The 14,895-nt window shown below is 43.0% G+C and overlaps 2 protein-coding genes across 4 annotated transcripts in view; one reads left to right on the top strand and one right to left on the bottom strand.

Moving 5' to 3' along the window:
* Positions 1 to 14,895, top strand: part of DENND3 (DENN domain containing 3) — a 410,308-nt gene that overhangs the window by 47,429 nt on the left and 347,984 nt on the right. The window lies entirely within an intron of this gene.
* AGO2 (argonaute RISC catalytic component 2) overlaps positions 1 to 14,895 on the bottom strand; it is a 53,922-nt gene that overhangs the window by 23,711 nt on the left and 15,316 nt on the right. For all 3 annotated transcript variants that reach the window (XM_061447672.1, XM_061447670.1, XM_061447671.1), the window contains exons 2-3: positions 7,245 to 7,440; positions 3,341 to 3,461 (exon numbers count right to left, since the gene is read on the bottom strand). In XM_061447672.1, coding sequence (XP_061303656.1) covers positions 3,341 to 3,461; positions 7,245 to 7,440 — 317 coding nt within the window. The remainder of the gene's footprint in view (positions 1 to 3,340; positions 3,462 to 7,244; positions 7,441 to 14,895) is intronic.

The following is a 14,895-nucleotide window of genomic DNA, read 5'->3' as shown; positions in this document are numbered from 1 at the left end:
GATTATTAACAGCTTTGCTACCCTTAATCTAAAAAAAAAAAATATTTACTTTTATTTCCCCCCTCCTGGTTTCAATTTACAGAACTCCTTCATTGCAGTGGCATGAAAAAAGACGTAGAGCAGGACTACCTGTGTTGCAGTATCCAGGACCCTGGAGGAAATAAAAGGCCCAAGACTGGAGAATTTCTATTCCAGCTCCTAGACTGAAAATACTCCTTAAAAACTAAGAAAATATTCTGTTACTATTTACATATTCCATATTTATCTCCAAAGGTCTAAAGAAATGAAGGAATTAAAGACTGAAAATAAGGTACACTACGGAAGGAATGAAAACAGAGATGATAATCATGAAGGCCAGGCAGAGAATATGTAATAGCAGAAGTTGTAAAAGAAGAGGGTTGTCAGCAAGGACAAAAGAACCAAACTAACCCCAGAACAGCCACTACTGACAAGAGATAAGGACAAAGTCCATTAATTAAGTTAAAGAGCAACAGGAGGGAAACGTGTTGGCAATCTGGTGTCAGCATTCTGTTTAGCATCAGTTCTTCCACTAGCGATGTACACTGCAAGTAAATCAAGGTCTTCTACTACTGAGATTAAGGATCACCTATTAATCACTGTAGGTTCATGGATCTTTTCAATAGGAACCTAAATATAATCAGATGTGCAGCAAACTTGCTACATTTGTTATGTACAGAACAGCCAGAAAACCCCATCAACAAAACTTAATCTAATTGTGCCAGAGGAAAGTCCTAAAGCCTACAAGATTTATACTGGTTTAAATCATGCTTAAACCAATTTAGCACCATTTAAAATATTCCCCCATTAAGCTACATTTCCCCACATCCTATTTAAACCAGCTGAAGATTTACCTTCATTAGCTCTTTGCTCCAGGGTAGTAACATCAACATATGCATCCTGGACTGCATCCAAAGGAGCGTGACCAGCAGGTCGAAGGAGGTGATCCTGCCCCTCTACTCTGCTCTTGTGAGACCTCACCTGGAATATTGTGTGCAGTTCTGGTGTCCTCAACATAAAAAGGACATGGAACTGTTGGAACAAGTCCAGAGGAGGCCACAAGGATGATCAGGGGCTGGAGCACCTCCCATATGAAGATAGGCTGAGAAAGTTGGGGCTGTTCAGCCTGGAGAAGAGAAGGCTGCGTGGAGACCTCAATAGCAGCCTTCCAGTATCTGAAGGGGGCCTATAAGGATGCTGGGGAGGGACTCCATTAAGGACTGTAGCGGCAGGACAAGGGGTAACAGGTTAAAACTTAAACAGGGGAAGTTTAGATTGGATATAAAGAAGAAGTTCTTTACTGTGAGGGTGGTGAGGCACTGGAATGGGTTGCCCAGGGAAGTTGTGAATGCTCCATCCCTGGCGGTGTTCAAGACCAGGTTGGACAGAACCTTGGGTGACGTGGTTTAGTGTGAGGTGTCCCTGCCCATGGCAGGGGGGTTGGAACTTGATGATCTTAAGGTCCTTTCCAATCCTAACTATTCTATGATTCTATGTATGGCTGAACAACCAAAGTCCTACATCCCATGAGCAACAGGGAAAAACAGGAGTTTATTAAAAGTAAGCCTAGAAATGAGCTACAGATGAAACTCTCTGAACCATCTTGTGCTAACCTCCACTATAAAGACTCCTCAGTGACCATCTGTTGCAAATGATCATCTCTTTGGCTGGATAATCCTGTCCCACCGAAAATGGTGAACACAATCATTCAAGCCAGCCTCTTCCCAGGTACAAGCTACCTCGCACCACTCACTTGCAAGGACACAAAGGTATTGGGGCATCAAAAGGATTTCCTGCTGATACTGCAATTCAACTTCATTTTTACCATGTATGATTTAGTAGATCTGGGCTTTAAAATCCAAAACATCAAGAATCAAGTCCTGTTTGATGAGCAACATTCAGGCACAGAAGGAACAGGAGAGGGAGGAAGGCATCTTATGCAGTTCCTAATCAGAGTAGGGTCACACTTTCATCAGATCCAAGGATTATTTTGATCTCAGTTTGTTTATCCTCCATAAACTGTTTTTCTATTTGCCTTTACTGATTTAATGCAGAACTTCCAACTTGTTGTAAAATATATGGGCAGATCTGTAGGAACTGGAATACAGTATGTGGAATTGGGGGGGGGGGGGGAATAATCTCTAATACTTTTAATGATTCCTTTAGAGTTTTCCCAGATGCCACCTTATCGGTTAATGAAAAATAACAGACTAGAATAGAGACTGACCTTTACTGCATGACACGCACTTAAATATATTTGGGGGAAATTAAATTTACACATATGTGATCAAGAGCTTGATACAGGTAGAACTATGTCAAGCACTGCACAGGGATACAACATGAGACAGCAAAAGATAGCAAGAGCTACTCTATAGCACACTGCTACTGGATTTTGGGTGAGCTCTTTTCACAGTTTTAATCACATAAGCAATTTTCCACATTGCTATTTACCTTTCTCTCTTTTTGCTGCCTACGTGGCAGTCAAATTCTATGGAACCATATGGATCCATTCCCAAAAATGGGAATTACTGTGCTACAAACATGTAACAAGAAGGACTGTCTTCAAGTGTTCATGCAAATAAACAAGGCCACAGAAAATCCAATCTGATACTAGACCACAGATGTGTAGGCTTAATTACTCTATAGAGTTTGTGTTCCAACACAGCCCCTTCTACTTCACCAGTCAATGGGCACAGATAGGGGTACTCTTTGCTGCTACAACCAGAGTGACCAGAGAGGCCACTGCCCCACATACAGAGCTGGGAAACAGAACACACGAGTCCTCTTCAACTGCCCCAGGGCTAAGGTAGCAGGTCTCAACCTGTGTAGTTTAAATTAATGCGGCTTTCACATCGTAAAGGATTAGGGAAGAGGTTCCACAGAGGCAATGAAGGGATGGAGGAGTTTCTCCCAGCTAGTGGAGAGCAAGAATCAGCTTACAGTGGGCTTTGATGAGATTAAGGAGCTGACACAACAGCTTCTGCTCCCCTCTCCCAACCCAACTGTGCTTTCACTTTCTCTGCAGTGCCAGCACAGAGCCTGTCCGCTGCCTTGGGCAGTTGATCCAGCTCACTAAACCAGAAGAAACCATGCAAGTGGGGAGAAAGAGAGGCAGGAAAGAAGGATATGGGAAGGGGAATGACCGCCTTTGACTGCAACAAGCTCACTTTTCCTGTCCTGGCAAACCACACTCTGAGCAAAGCAGCAGCAGAAGGATAGGTCTATTCCAGAAACAGAAAATCAGTTTTGATCAGTTGTTAGAAAGGCTCTGCAAATATTACCTTAAAATCTCCAATTGGAAACTTTTCTATTTAAAACTTACTTTATCTCTCCCAATGGGAAGCGGCATAGCAGTATAAAGGTTTTTTCTTCCATCAAACACTGGTTTGCGATCCCCAAAAATCTGGGTTTTAAAGTGCTGAACCATATGTTCCACTATTTCCCTGAAAATATAAAAAGAAAATGTTAATTCAGCTTTTGACTTCTAACGTGAAGCAGCAGATGAACACTAACACTAATATTTATGAATAGAGGCATTAGGTAAATGAAAGGGTTGTCCACTGCGGGGTATTAAAGGCAAGATTTGTTTGACTGATCTGAATCAAAGCAACCTTTTCACAGACTAAACTGTTTTCTTAAAGCAACTATTTTTAGCTGTTTCAGATTGAAACTTTCCTTCCTCTTTTTTGTGATCTACTGAAAGTGGTAAAGCGAAAGCTTGTGCTCTCTCAAACTCAAAATGAGAGGTGCTTGGTATTCTCCTGGGGCTTCTGCTCCCCACCTTACAGTCCTTTCTGCAGAGGATCACGGACCAAAAGCTCAGCAGCTGGAGAAGCTTTCAAATCCAAGCTTACAGCCTTAAGTGTAAGGACGATAATTCTGTGATGAGTGATATGCAAACTTTCTGCATTGCGCTAAAAAAGCTCACTTTTAAATGCAGTATTTTCCTGTACGCAGCAGAACCGGGCTCCCTCCAACAAAACTGGTTATGTGCAGTCACTGGGACCTGTGCATATTAAAAATACACATTCATTTAAGTGTAGTGGAATTAGGTTGTGTGTTTGTATGAGGTAACCACTCACAAAGTCATTGTGAAACCACAGTGTTTACACACTGGTCATGCAAAGCAGTTCACCGGCTGATGAGGGGGCTGTTGGTAAAACAGCACCCTTTGATGCCAAAGGTCCTTGGTCAAAATGTCCCAGAGAGACACCCTTCAGGCTGTAAAAATCTGAAAGCCATCAGCAGTCTGCAAAATGCTGCCTCCAAAATCCTTAACGCACAGCTTGGGGCAAAAGGGCATGAAGTGGTTAAAGTGACAGAGAAAGGAAACCACAGTGCTGCTGTCAAACAGCAGCTCAGATATGCTGCAGGTGACTATTTCATACGCCTTGAGTTGGAAAGGTCATTAACCCAGCACCCAGCTAGGTATTACAGCAAAACTTTGAGATGAAACGCTGAATTCAGTCAAGAAAAGAAGGAAGACTTTTTCAATTGCCAATTTCTTTGCTGTGTCCCAAGGCTTTAAGACAAGATGTGACCGCTGAAAGAAACTTGCCTGACCTCCAGAGAAGTACGAGTAAAACCTGACCCAGTAATACCTGCCTCAGGTCTGCAGTGTCTGAACAAGTACCTAAACTGGAGGGTGGGAGGAAGGAGGTATTTTTCAAGCTTGAGTTAAGGACTGAGCAATGGAAAACCCATTCTCTCACTGAGCAAGTTCTTCCGATTGTGAACTACTTCATATAAAAACGAACACTTCTGCTTAAGCTTTTCAAGCTGTAAACCACATTCAGCAACGGTGGTTCTCAGCTGTGGGTGGAGAAAGCGTACTAAAAACTAAGTTATTTTCTCTCTGTGAAGTTAAAGGAAGATGGATTTACCGATTCACTAACTTCAGCCCTTTGGGACTTACTATTCTACTGAGATCATGCAAACACAGCAAGAACCTGGGGCCAGCGACTGCAGAGTTCATCTTGAACCTTGGATGAGTCCTCACTGTCCTGAATTAAACCAAAGGCATCCACGGAGCAGAACCAAACTGACACTGCCCACTCTATCTAACTATGCAAATAGATCTGGCCTTTCTGCAAGACACAAACTGTCGCCAGACTGTATTAGTCTGGCACAACACCACGTTGTCTCAGCTGTGTGTTTCCCAGTCCTGCTCCAGCTCCCGTCTCAGTAAGGAATTTCCATGTACACATCCCTGCAGCGGGTCTGCAGGGCCATAGTCCAAGCTGTAGTAAGTTATAGCATAAAACTGAAGGACAAAGCTGGGACAGATGAGGGAGCAGTGTAAATGAACATAAAATCTCCCTCCATCCTTTCTAGAGGCTACAATATATAAAGTAATGACAAGAACTATTTACTATAAATATATATCTGAATTATATAACCAAAAATACTAGAAAAACATAAGCCAGATGAATAAATAGAATTTAGAATTGCACTGCATAATCCTATATACATATGTATAAGTACACATAAAAATACAGGTATCCATGTAGGACTGAAAGATCAGAGCTCACAAACACAGGCACAGGTGTGTACACGTACATCTACAGGACACAGAGGCATAAGCACTTAAAAGAAATAAAACATACACTTCATTAAGTGAATCCAATTTGTATTCTTCCGACACTGCGCCGAGAAATATGCACCATACCACTGACAAATGCATTTATGACATCTCTGTCTACTGCAAAAGGCATTTAATATATGTAGATTTATACTTGCTCCTGTTACCACAACAGAGGGAGTGATTAACCTGACAAAGCAGAGCAGGTCAGAAGCTGTCAGCTGAGAGAGAACTTGCTACTGAATATAATCTGCCTCTTCAGTGAGAAAAAATGCTTTACGATTTAATAATTAAGCTCTCTGCCATTGGTGAGCAAGTACCCACACGCTGGACCATCATGGGGGTGACCACACTGAGCCACAACACCCAGGAGCAGTGCAGCACTTAGCTCCCAGAGAAGCTATGTAACATTGACAATCTGCACCAGACAGCAGCAATTGCCAGGGCTGGAGCTGGTGGCAGGGGTATCAGTTAATGAAAGCAAACCTCTCATGGCTCCCACTATGAAAAAACTGAGTGCTGCAAACACTTTTCAGTGCCCCAATGTGGTAAGAGGAGCTCAGTATAATTAGCAGGGTTGCCCCTGGGCAAAGAGAGAGTTTGGCTTAATACACTTACAAGTGTTTGCTTTTAAAATTGAATTCACTTCTCAACTAGCTTAAAAATTAAACTGGTAATAGATCAAAAAAGGACAGCAAAGAGCAGTGGTGCTGCTTTATGAAAATGAAGCATTACTGATTCTTTACTATTGCAGCTGATAATGTACTCCAGTTTCTTAATTCACATTAAGAAAACGTTGGCATTCAAGTGGCTCCACACTTCGCTCATGTTCCCGACTGCATATCCCACCCATGTGCTCTTTTTCTAATAAGGAAAGGTTTTGCTCTTGAATACAGAAACACACCATTCCGATCCTCCACAGTCAAGATGCAGGTAGCTACGATGATGACACTTGTGGTTTCTAGTTATTGCCAAGTCTTGTTTTCAAGTTTCACTTCTGGCAACACCACTCTTTCAAGTCAATGAGGTTACCACACTGACTAATAGGGCACATATGCAAAACGCAACACCTAATTGCTTGTTTCCTTCACCAACTGATCCATGTTTTCACCTTGCTATCTGTTTTCAGAAGCATATCTTTTTCTTATATAGAATCCACTAATGAAGGATAATTTCTTAGTCCCTCCACGATGTTATTGCAGCAGCACAAACAAGTGGGTTTTGCCTCCCCCTGTCAGCAGGGGAAGTTAGAAAAACAAGCTGGTAACACCAGCTCCCTGCTGAAGGACTTGTCAGCCAACTGCACTCAATATTTAACCAAGCAATACGAAGAATCGTATTTATCAACTTGGCTTATACTGACCTCACTCCACTAGAGTTAGTACACTTTATCCATCTGTCACAGTGGCTTTGATCAGCAGCATCTTAAGATGCTGACAAGTTCAATCAAAATAAGGGACGATTAACACTCAAATCTTGAATTGGTACAGAAAGACTTGAAGCCTGTTGATGGATATGCCAAGTTGGAAGCTATCAGCACAAACAACGACTTGAAGACAGACACATCCTGCAAGCCATCAGTGAAGACAACACACTCTCCAGCATTTCAAAGGAAAACTGAGGAAAAGCAAAGCAGAGTTATTACCTGTTAACTCTTCTAGGGCATTTTTCTGGCTTTATATCCAATTCATAATGGTAGATATCTATTTTAGGAATGTCCATTTCAAAGAAGTTGGCCTGCAGTTTGATTGTTCTCCCAGAAGTGCCAAAATCTGGTCGAGGAGGGGGTTTAAAGGCATATCCCTGTACTGGTGGTGGCAACGGTGGAGGAGGTGCAAGCACTGAAAATAAAGCAAGTACAAATTAGCTATCAGTTATACCAAACTGGCAGTTAAACACATTTACAGGCTATTTGAACAATGAGAAGCACAGCACATTTAAACCAGTAACTTTTGTTAAACAATGTAAAAACTGGGGGAAAAACATGACTCAAAAGAACCCACTGCTCCTAGGAGTCCCTGAATTCTGTCTTCTCCCTGTGGTAGTTCACCAAGCCCCGATTACTGAACAAAACCTTAGAATCAGTTGCGTTTTCCTATACTACAAGTATAGGAAGAGGTGGGAATTTTAGAGACCAAGTGGGCATTGGCAAAGTGAGAACCAGATCTCCTTTGCAGGGAAGAACCTCAGTTTCAAACCACACACCAAAGCCATTCACCTAACCACATTTATCTGAGAAAACACCTATAAGAATGGAGTTCCTGCCACTTAAACCACCTCTGCAATCACATCTGGATGAGCTGCATGCATCTAAAGCAACTACAATGCATGCATTTCAGCCATATGTATTTTGCTCTAATGACCATACTGCACAGCCTGTCAAAGAGGTGAATACAGCACAGGAGCTATTCCTACATGTTACAGCTCTCTGGAAAATGATATGCATTAAACTGTAACCTACTGCTTCCTATAAACAGGAAGGAAATAGAGCAAATAGTCTGCTGTACTGTGTTCTTGAGCTCTGACATCAGCCATAGATTAGACAATGTGAAGCAGAAGCAAAATAGCTGCTTGTGGTTATTGCAATCTAGGAAATTCCACTAAAAATTCACAGAGAAGCACATAAGGTACCAACTTGAGTACCCAAAACTCCTGCAGCATCAGTACTCAGTGTTTCCACCCTCTAGAACACTAACAACTAGCAGCAAAATCTTTGTGTGTGAAATAACACAGGAGGCTTCTCATTCCCTATGTAAAACTCGAGGTGTGGTTTCCTGGGTTTATCCCATTCAGTCCTCTGCTAGCACCAGAAATAATACACATCCCTTCATTAGCACATCAGTCACCACTTTTCCACCCTTGCTTTCCCTACTGGAAAGCTGTTCCAGGAATGTGGTGCTCTCATGCTCAGAAACATCCTTCCATGCTTATTTATTCACTGTCAGGTTACACTCACTGACCTTAAGATTAAATATTCCTTATTGCATTTTAAGATCTTAAACAAATTCTCATTTAATTCTTCATTCTAGCCTATACTACTTCTACCAGTGTCTTCCCACAAACAAGGCTTCGTTCTCATCCTTCCAGTTCCTTTTAAAGTGCATCCTTCCTGAACAAGAGCAACTGTTACACTACATGAGGTCCCATCAAGGTCCAGCACAGCCACACTGATACTTTCATCTCTGAATTGGAAAGAAGGTTAGTAAGCCCTAAACTGGATTTACCTGTTGTACCACTGCCTTGTTCACGGCAGCTTCTCCCCATCAGTGACCAGTCAGACACGTGCCCATCTCTCAGCTCACTACTAACTCCCAGCTACATGAGCTTTAATAGATAATTTTTTAACCCACCACCTATTATCCTGCTTTATTCTGCATGATGCTCAGGTCCTCCTTGTGTGGACAAGGCCTCATATGCCCCATGATGAAATTTCAGGTACTTATTCCTAACATTTATGTAAAGATCATTAATGAAATAATGAACAAGACTCTTCCCAACCTCAGTAGCATCATTTCCCATTTTATCCTTCAACACTCCCCATGGCCAGTTTCCCACTCATGACAGAATCATGGAATGGTTTAGGTTGAGGGGACCTCAAAAGCTCATCCAGTTCCACCCCCTGCCACGGGCAGGGACACCTTCCTCTAGAGCAGCTTGCTCCAAGCCCCTGTGTCCAACCTGGCCTCGAACACTGCCAGGGATGGGGCAGCCACAGCTTCTCTGGGCACCCTGTGCCAGCGCCTCAGCACCCTCACAGGGAAGAGCTTCTGCCTAAGAGCTCATCTCAGTCTCCCCTCTGGCAGGTTAAAGCCATTCCCCTTGGCCTGTCCCTCCAGGCCCTTGTCGAAAGCCCCTCTCCAGGTTTCCTGCAGCCCCTTCAGGCACTGGAGCTGCTCTCAGGTCTCCCCTTCAGGAGCCTTCTCTTCTCCAGGCTGAATCAGCCCAGCTCTCTCAGCCTGGCTCCAGAGCAGAGCTGCTCCAGCCCTCGCAGCATCTCCGTGGACTCCTCTGGACTTGTTCCAACAGCTCCACATCCCTCTTGCGTTGGGGGCCTCAACCTCCTCATTTATTTTTACCATTCTACTAATCTGACTTTCAGCACCAATTTCCTCACATACAGGTATTTCATCAGAATCCAGACAGTTTGGTTTGACACTGGGAATATGAAGGGGGGGGGGGGGGGGGGGGTTAGTTATTCTATTTAAAAGATTCTTAGGTTTTCTCATTTATTTTACTTCGGGAAGCTTGTTTCAGAACTTCCAAATGCATTCTGAGCCATACACCCTTCTGATGTCACATTACAAAGGTTCAATTTGGGGATTTTTCCCCTCCCTTTCTTTAGCATTACCATTAAAGTCTGTGATCCTCCAACACTATCTCAATTGATATGTATAAGATGCTTGTTCCTAAATACTTGTAATTTCTATGACCCAAAACATCACGTTTCTGTGATAAAGGCTTTTTCTGCCTCCCCAATTTAAGTCCATCAACTCGTTCAGTTTTGCTTTCAATGCAAACACCAAAATTCTCATTTTAGTATCATTCTTACAAGTCATCCACCTTGCCTTTGCAGTGTCAACACCTGTACTGGAAAATGAGGCAAAACATCTTAGTTTTCAAACAAAAGCTCCTACCGAAAACTCAAGTGCTCACCGCAAGCAGCCCATCTGCATCTGACCTTTGCCATTCACATCCCGAAAGGCAGGCTGAAATACCTTGCTGACTCTAATCATAGAATAGGGCTGGAAAGGACCTTGAGATCATCCAGTTCCAACCCCCCTGCCATGGGCAGGGACACCTCACACTAAACCATGTCACCCAAGGCTCTGTCCAACCTGGCCTTGAACACTGCCAGGGATGGAGCATTCACAACCTCCCTGGGCAACCCATTCCAGTGCCTCACCACCCTCACTGTAAAGAACTTCTTTATATCCAATCTAAACTTCCCCTGTTTCAGTTTGAACCCGTTACCCCTTGTCCTGTCACTACAGTCCCTGACGAAGAGTCCCTCCCCAGCATCCTTCCAGGCCCCCTTCAGATACTGGAAGCTGCTCTGAGGTCTCCACGCAGCCTTCTCTTCTCCAGGCTGAACAGCCCCAACTGTCTCAGCCTGTCTTCGTATCTTCATAACTCAGCTCAACCTTTAGGAGTTTTCATTTTTCTGAATTCCTGCACATCCTGACTTCCAAGATACGGATTTCTCATCATTTCCCAACACTTAGAGGACCTCTGCTTACTTCACATATTATTCTGAAGGTGACTGACTCCCTCAGGTGGCCCCCACAGTCACCACATCCCTCTGCTTGGCATGACAAATTCACAGTTTCTGTGTCATTAAGTGGAAAGAACCTTCTGCTGTGGATCTGACATGTAACCGAGTTATTTACAGCTTTATCAGCTGGAGAGCAATATAAAAATACTCCCACAAATACTGATACTTGCAATATCACAAAGGTTTCTGTTACCCACCTCCAAATCTGATCTAGGGGATGTACAAGCACTCACTTCTACTCTGCCAGATTCTGGTTTACCATCATTTTTTACCATGATTTACCATCAAAAGGGGCTCCCCACCAATGATTTTGGCCGTTCTCCTGCTTCACCTTTGCAGTTCGTCACTACACTTACACTTCCATCTTTACTTTCTTCTTTCCATAACAGCCACTTCCTAGTCATTAACATTATTCTGTGTTTTTTGGTAATCCACAGGTTTGATGATTCCATGATCCCCCTATTTCAGTTTTCTGCCCAAGCTCCAGGTATCTGTATATTAACATTTCATTTTCTGCACACACTGCATCCTAGCTGCATTACCACCATTACCTGGTCAACTATCATCAACAGTAAGCATTTCCCTTCTCCTTGCTGCCTACTTCTATGCCTTCTAATGCTCCCGTATCTACTGCCACATCCCAATTCCACTTCCTTTTTCTGTGCCAAATTTGGTACATCATGACTAGTTTTCAGAAATGCAGAGAAGCTTACAAGATTTGGAAGTATAAAGAAGAGCATCATTGAAGAGGGGACCCCCCACACACCTTTTTATGCTGTAAAATTAAGTAGTTTTGTAATTAAGCAACAAGTCCTCCTCTCTATATATTAAAATGGGATTGATTAGTACTTCTCACAGGGGTGCAACGAAGCTCCTCTATCTGTAAATATCTGCATCTATCTGCAATATCTGTATCTATCTGCATTCAGGGATCAACACAAACACATGTTGCTCAACAGCATGATTACATTCCTCCACTGGAGTTTAGTGACAAACTAAATACAAATGAGGGCATATATTCACTTTTGAGAGTAACAAGAAATGCTGGGAACAGCAGACTCCTGGGGAAAGATGTGATCACACAGTCTTTCAAGCTGTACATGTGAGGGAGAGAAAACCCCAAGATCCAAGCTGCTCCGAATGCATGACAACCACCACCGTCTAGTTTCATGTTAAGTATCTTCTTTTCCAATGATTTCTTTTTTACCATCCAATAAAAACCAAGAAGCTATTTCTGGCTCAACTCCCCAGACAAACTTATTTAGGGCAGGGTGTTGTTTCAAAGAGATAAGTGCTGTTTATTAAGAAGCAGCACTGACCCGATAAGCAGTCAACCTATATTTCTGCCGCATAAAACAGACACGTATGTGTTAGCTACAGAACTGAGGGATGTGAATTGAACTTCAAGAGGAAAACCTAAGTATTACTACTGTTGATCTGAATTCACTTTTTGGACTACTGCATCAAATTAAGAATGTAAAATCAAACTATCTTGTAAAAGAAGTATTATAGCACCCAACCATGAAGTGTAGGGTCACAAAATACTGAATTTGGTGTGGAGAGGATAGAGCGTTATTAGTCTTTCCTATCAAAGAAAAAAGCATGAGTCTCAATCATAAAACACAACTGCTGTGTTCAAAGTGATTGAGCTGCCCCAACTTCTTGTTCAAGCACTGCATAACACCCATCACTCACTCTTAAATGTGACAGAAGACATACAGACGTAAGAACGCTTCTCTTAGCACCAAGGTTCCTACTATGAAGGTTTTACAGCATGGTGAGGAGTGCTACAGAGGATACTGCGGCACACTGGAGCTTGGGGTGATGCCCTGCCCAAGGAAACCTGCCAAACTTCATACCCCAACACATGTTATTTGCTCCATTCCCATTTTTCAAAGGCTCCCTTCACGAACACAGATGATGCTTTCACAGAGACAGTGTTTCAAAGCACTGGAAAATGCGTACCTGGATTTTAAAGCTCTGTCAAGGGAAGAATGAATTAAAGCATGAAGACTCATATACCAGAACACCCAAATGGTAGATATCAGAAGCTTCTCACCCATTTGCCAGATGGTAACCTGAATTATGAAAATGTTTCAGCCTTGATATGTTGACTGGGATCATCAGGAGCTCCATTTTAAAGGTGTGCATTAAGGTAAGCTGGGTATTGAGCAAGGAGGTGCCAGTATACTGTCTTAAGGCTTACTTTTATCATTAAAAAAACAGACTTTCTATTATATCCATCCATATATATGTAAATCCATCAGATTTACATAAACTAAACATTCAGAGTTATCAATCTTAAAACCCTGTGATTCAAGGATGGTGGAGAGGGACTCTTCATTAGGGACCATAGCAATAGGACAAGGGGTGATGGGCTCAAACTGAAACAGGGGAAGTTCTTTATTGTGAGGGTGGCGAGGCACTGGAACAGGCTGCCCAAAGAAGTGGAAATGCTCCATCCCTGGCGGTGTTCGAGGCCAGGCTGGACAGAGCCTTGGGTGACATGGTTTAGTGTGAGGTGTCCCTGCCCATGGCAGGGGGTTGGAACTGGATGATCTTAAGGTCCTTTCCAACCCTAACTATTCTATGAGTCTACGATTTCTTTCGTCCTTCGTTCCCCATCATTTCTTATAGCTTACCTGCTGCTCTGCTCGGCACCCAGCAGCATTGCCAGTCAGCACTAAACTTGCACATGGACATTTTCCTTTAGCAAAGAATTATGCAATTTTCATGTGCAGTCAGAGGCCCAATGAGTTACTAAATAAGGGGCCAAACTAGTTGCATCTAAGGGCTTGTTGATACAGGAAATCATCTGAGCATAATTATACCAGCGTAATTATATCACTAAGTTTCCCTGTGTGGCAAGTCCTAACGCATATTTAATAATCAGGTGATGCTTTCACAACTGAAGGTATATTTTAGCACTGGGCTAATGCAACCTATGTTGGTCAATAGGATGTGTCTCTAAAACCATTCTTCTAAAACTATAGTCTTTAAATGAAACTAAGGTGAAGGAAGGAAAGAAGGAAGGAAACCTTATTTGGAAGCTCCACTTTCAGGTAAGGTTTCTGGTATCAGACAACAGGGCAGCTCTTCTGGAACATCACTACAAGTGTTTTCAGATATTGCTGTGCAGTAACAGATGTGCATTTCAAAGTATTCTAGGTACTCTGATGACTTGATACCCAAGTACTGAAGAAAAGGCCAAATTTCATGTTTGCATCCAGAATGTCAATGCAATTCAATATGTAACTCAGTTCTGCAGCACTTGATGTGATCTACCTTGCTTTGCCAACCCCAGCCTTGCAGACAGCACCAACTATGCAACCATTGTGCATACTCATTGGCAGCTACAGCACACAGACACAGAAAGGAGGCATTGCCCCATAGGAAAAATGGGGTTTAGTAACTTGCCCTCAACCAGCGATCAGCTATTTTGCCTCCAGAACTGCAGGAAGCAAAGAAAATGACAAACACACTCATCAGGATCAAGTTAAGAGCAATCAAGACTGGCAAATGAACAGACACGTCTGTTGGAAAGGGCTTTCCAGGAGCTGCTGTAGAGGTGCTCAGTACCATCAGCATAGAATATCATAGGCAGGGACCTGGTTGGCTTCTCCAGTCAAGTTTGGAGTATCTTCAAGGACACAATTTCCACAACATTTCTTAACCTGTTCCAGTGTTTGATCATCCCTGTAGCAAAGTAAGTTTGCCTTTTACTCAACTGGGAAGTTCCAGCTTCTGCCCGTTGCCCTGCTCTGGTGCACCTGCCACATGTCTGGCTCTGTCTTCTCCATAGCTTCCCCTTTGGTAGCTGCAGACAACCAGAAGACCAGTGTTCTCTTCAAAACAAACCTGACTCTTTTAGCCCCTCCTGGCATGCCATGGTCTCCTTCCCCATAGCCACCTCAGTGGCCTGTCACTGGGCTTGTAAGTGGGTAATGGCCCCTTTTGGGACTGCAAGTTGAAGTGGGAGGATGGGAGACTTGGAGAAGGGATACCCCATGCTGCAGGAAACAGG

The sequence above is a fragment of the Pezoporus flaviventris genome, unplaced genomic scaffold (assembly GCF_033815535.1).
Source record: "Pezoporus flaviventris isolate CSIRO_AGI_PZ_B2104156 unplaced genomic scaffold, CSIRO_AGI_Pfla_v1 ptg000007l, whole genome shotgun sequence".
Lineage (NCBI taxonomy): Eukaryota > Metazoa > Chordata > Aves > Psittaciformes > Psittacidae > Pezoporus > Pezoporus flaviventris.
The sequence above is the reverse complement of the archived record's forward strand: the minus strand, read 5'-3'. Positions and strand labels throughout refer to the sequence as shown.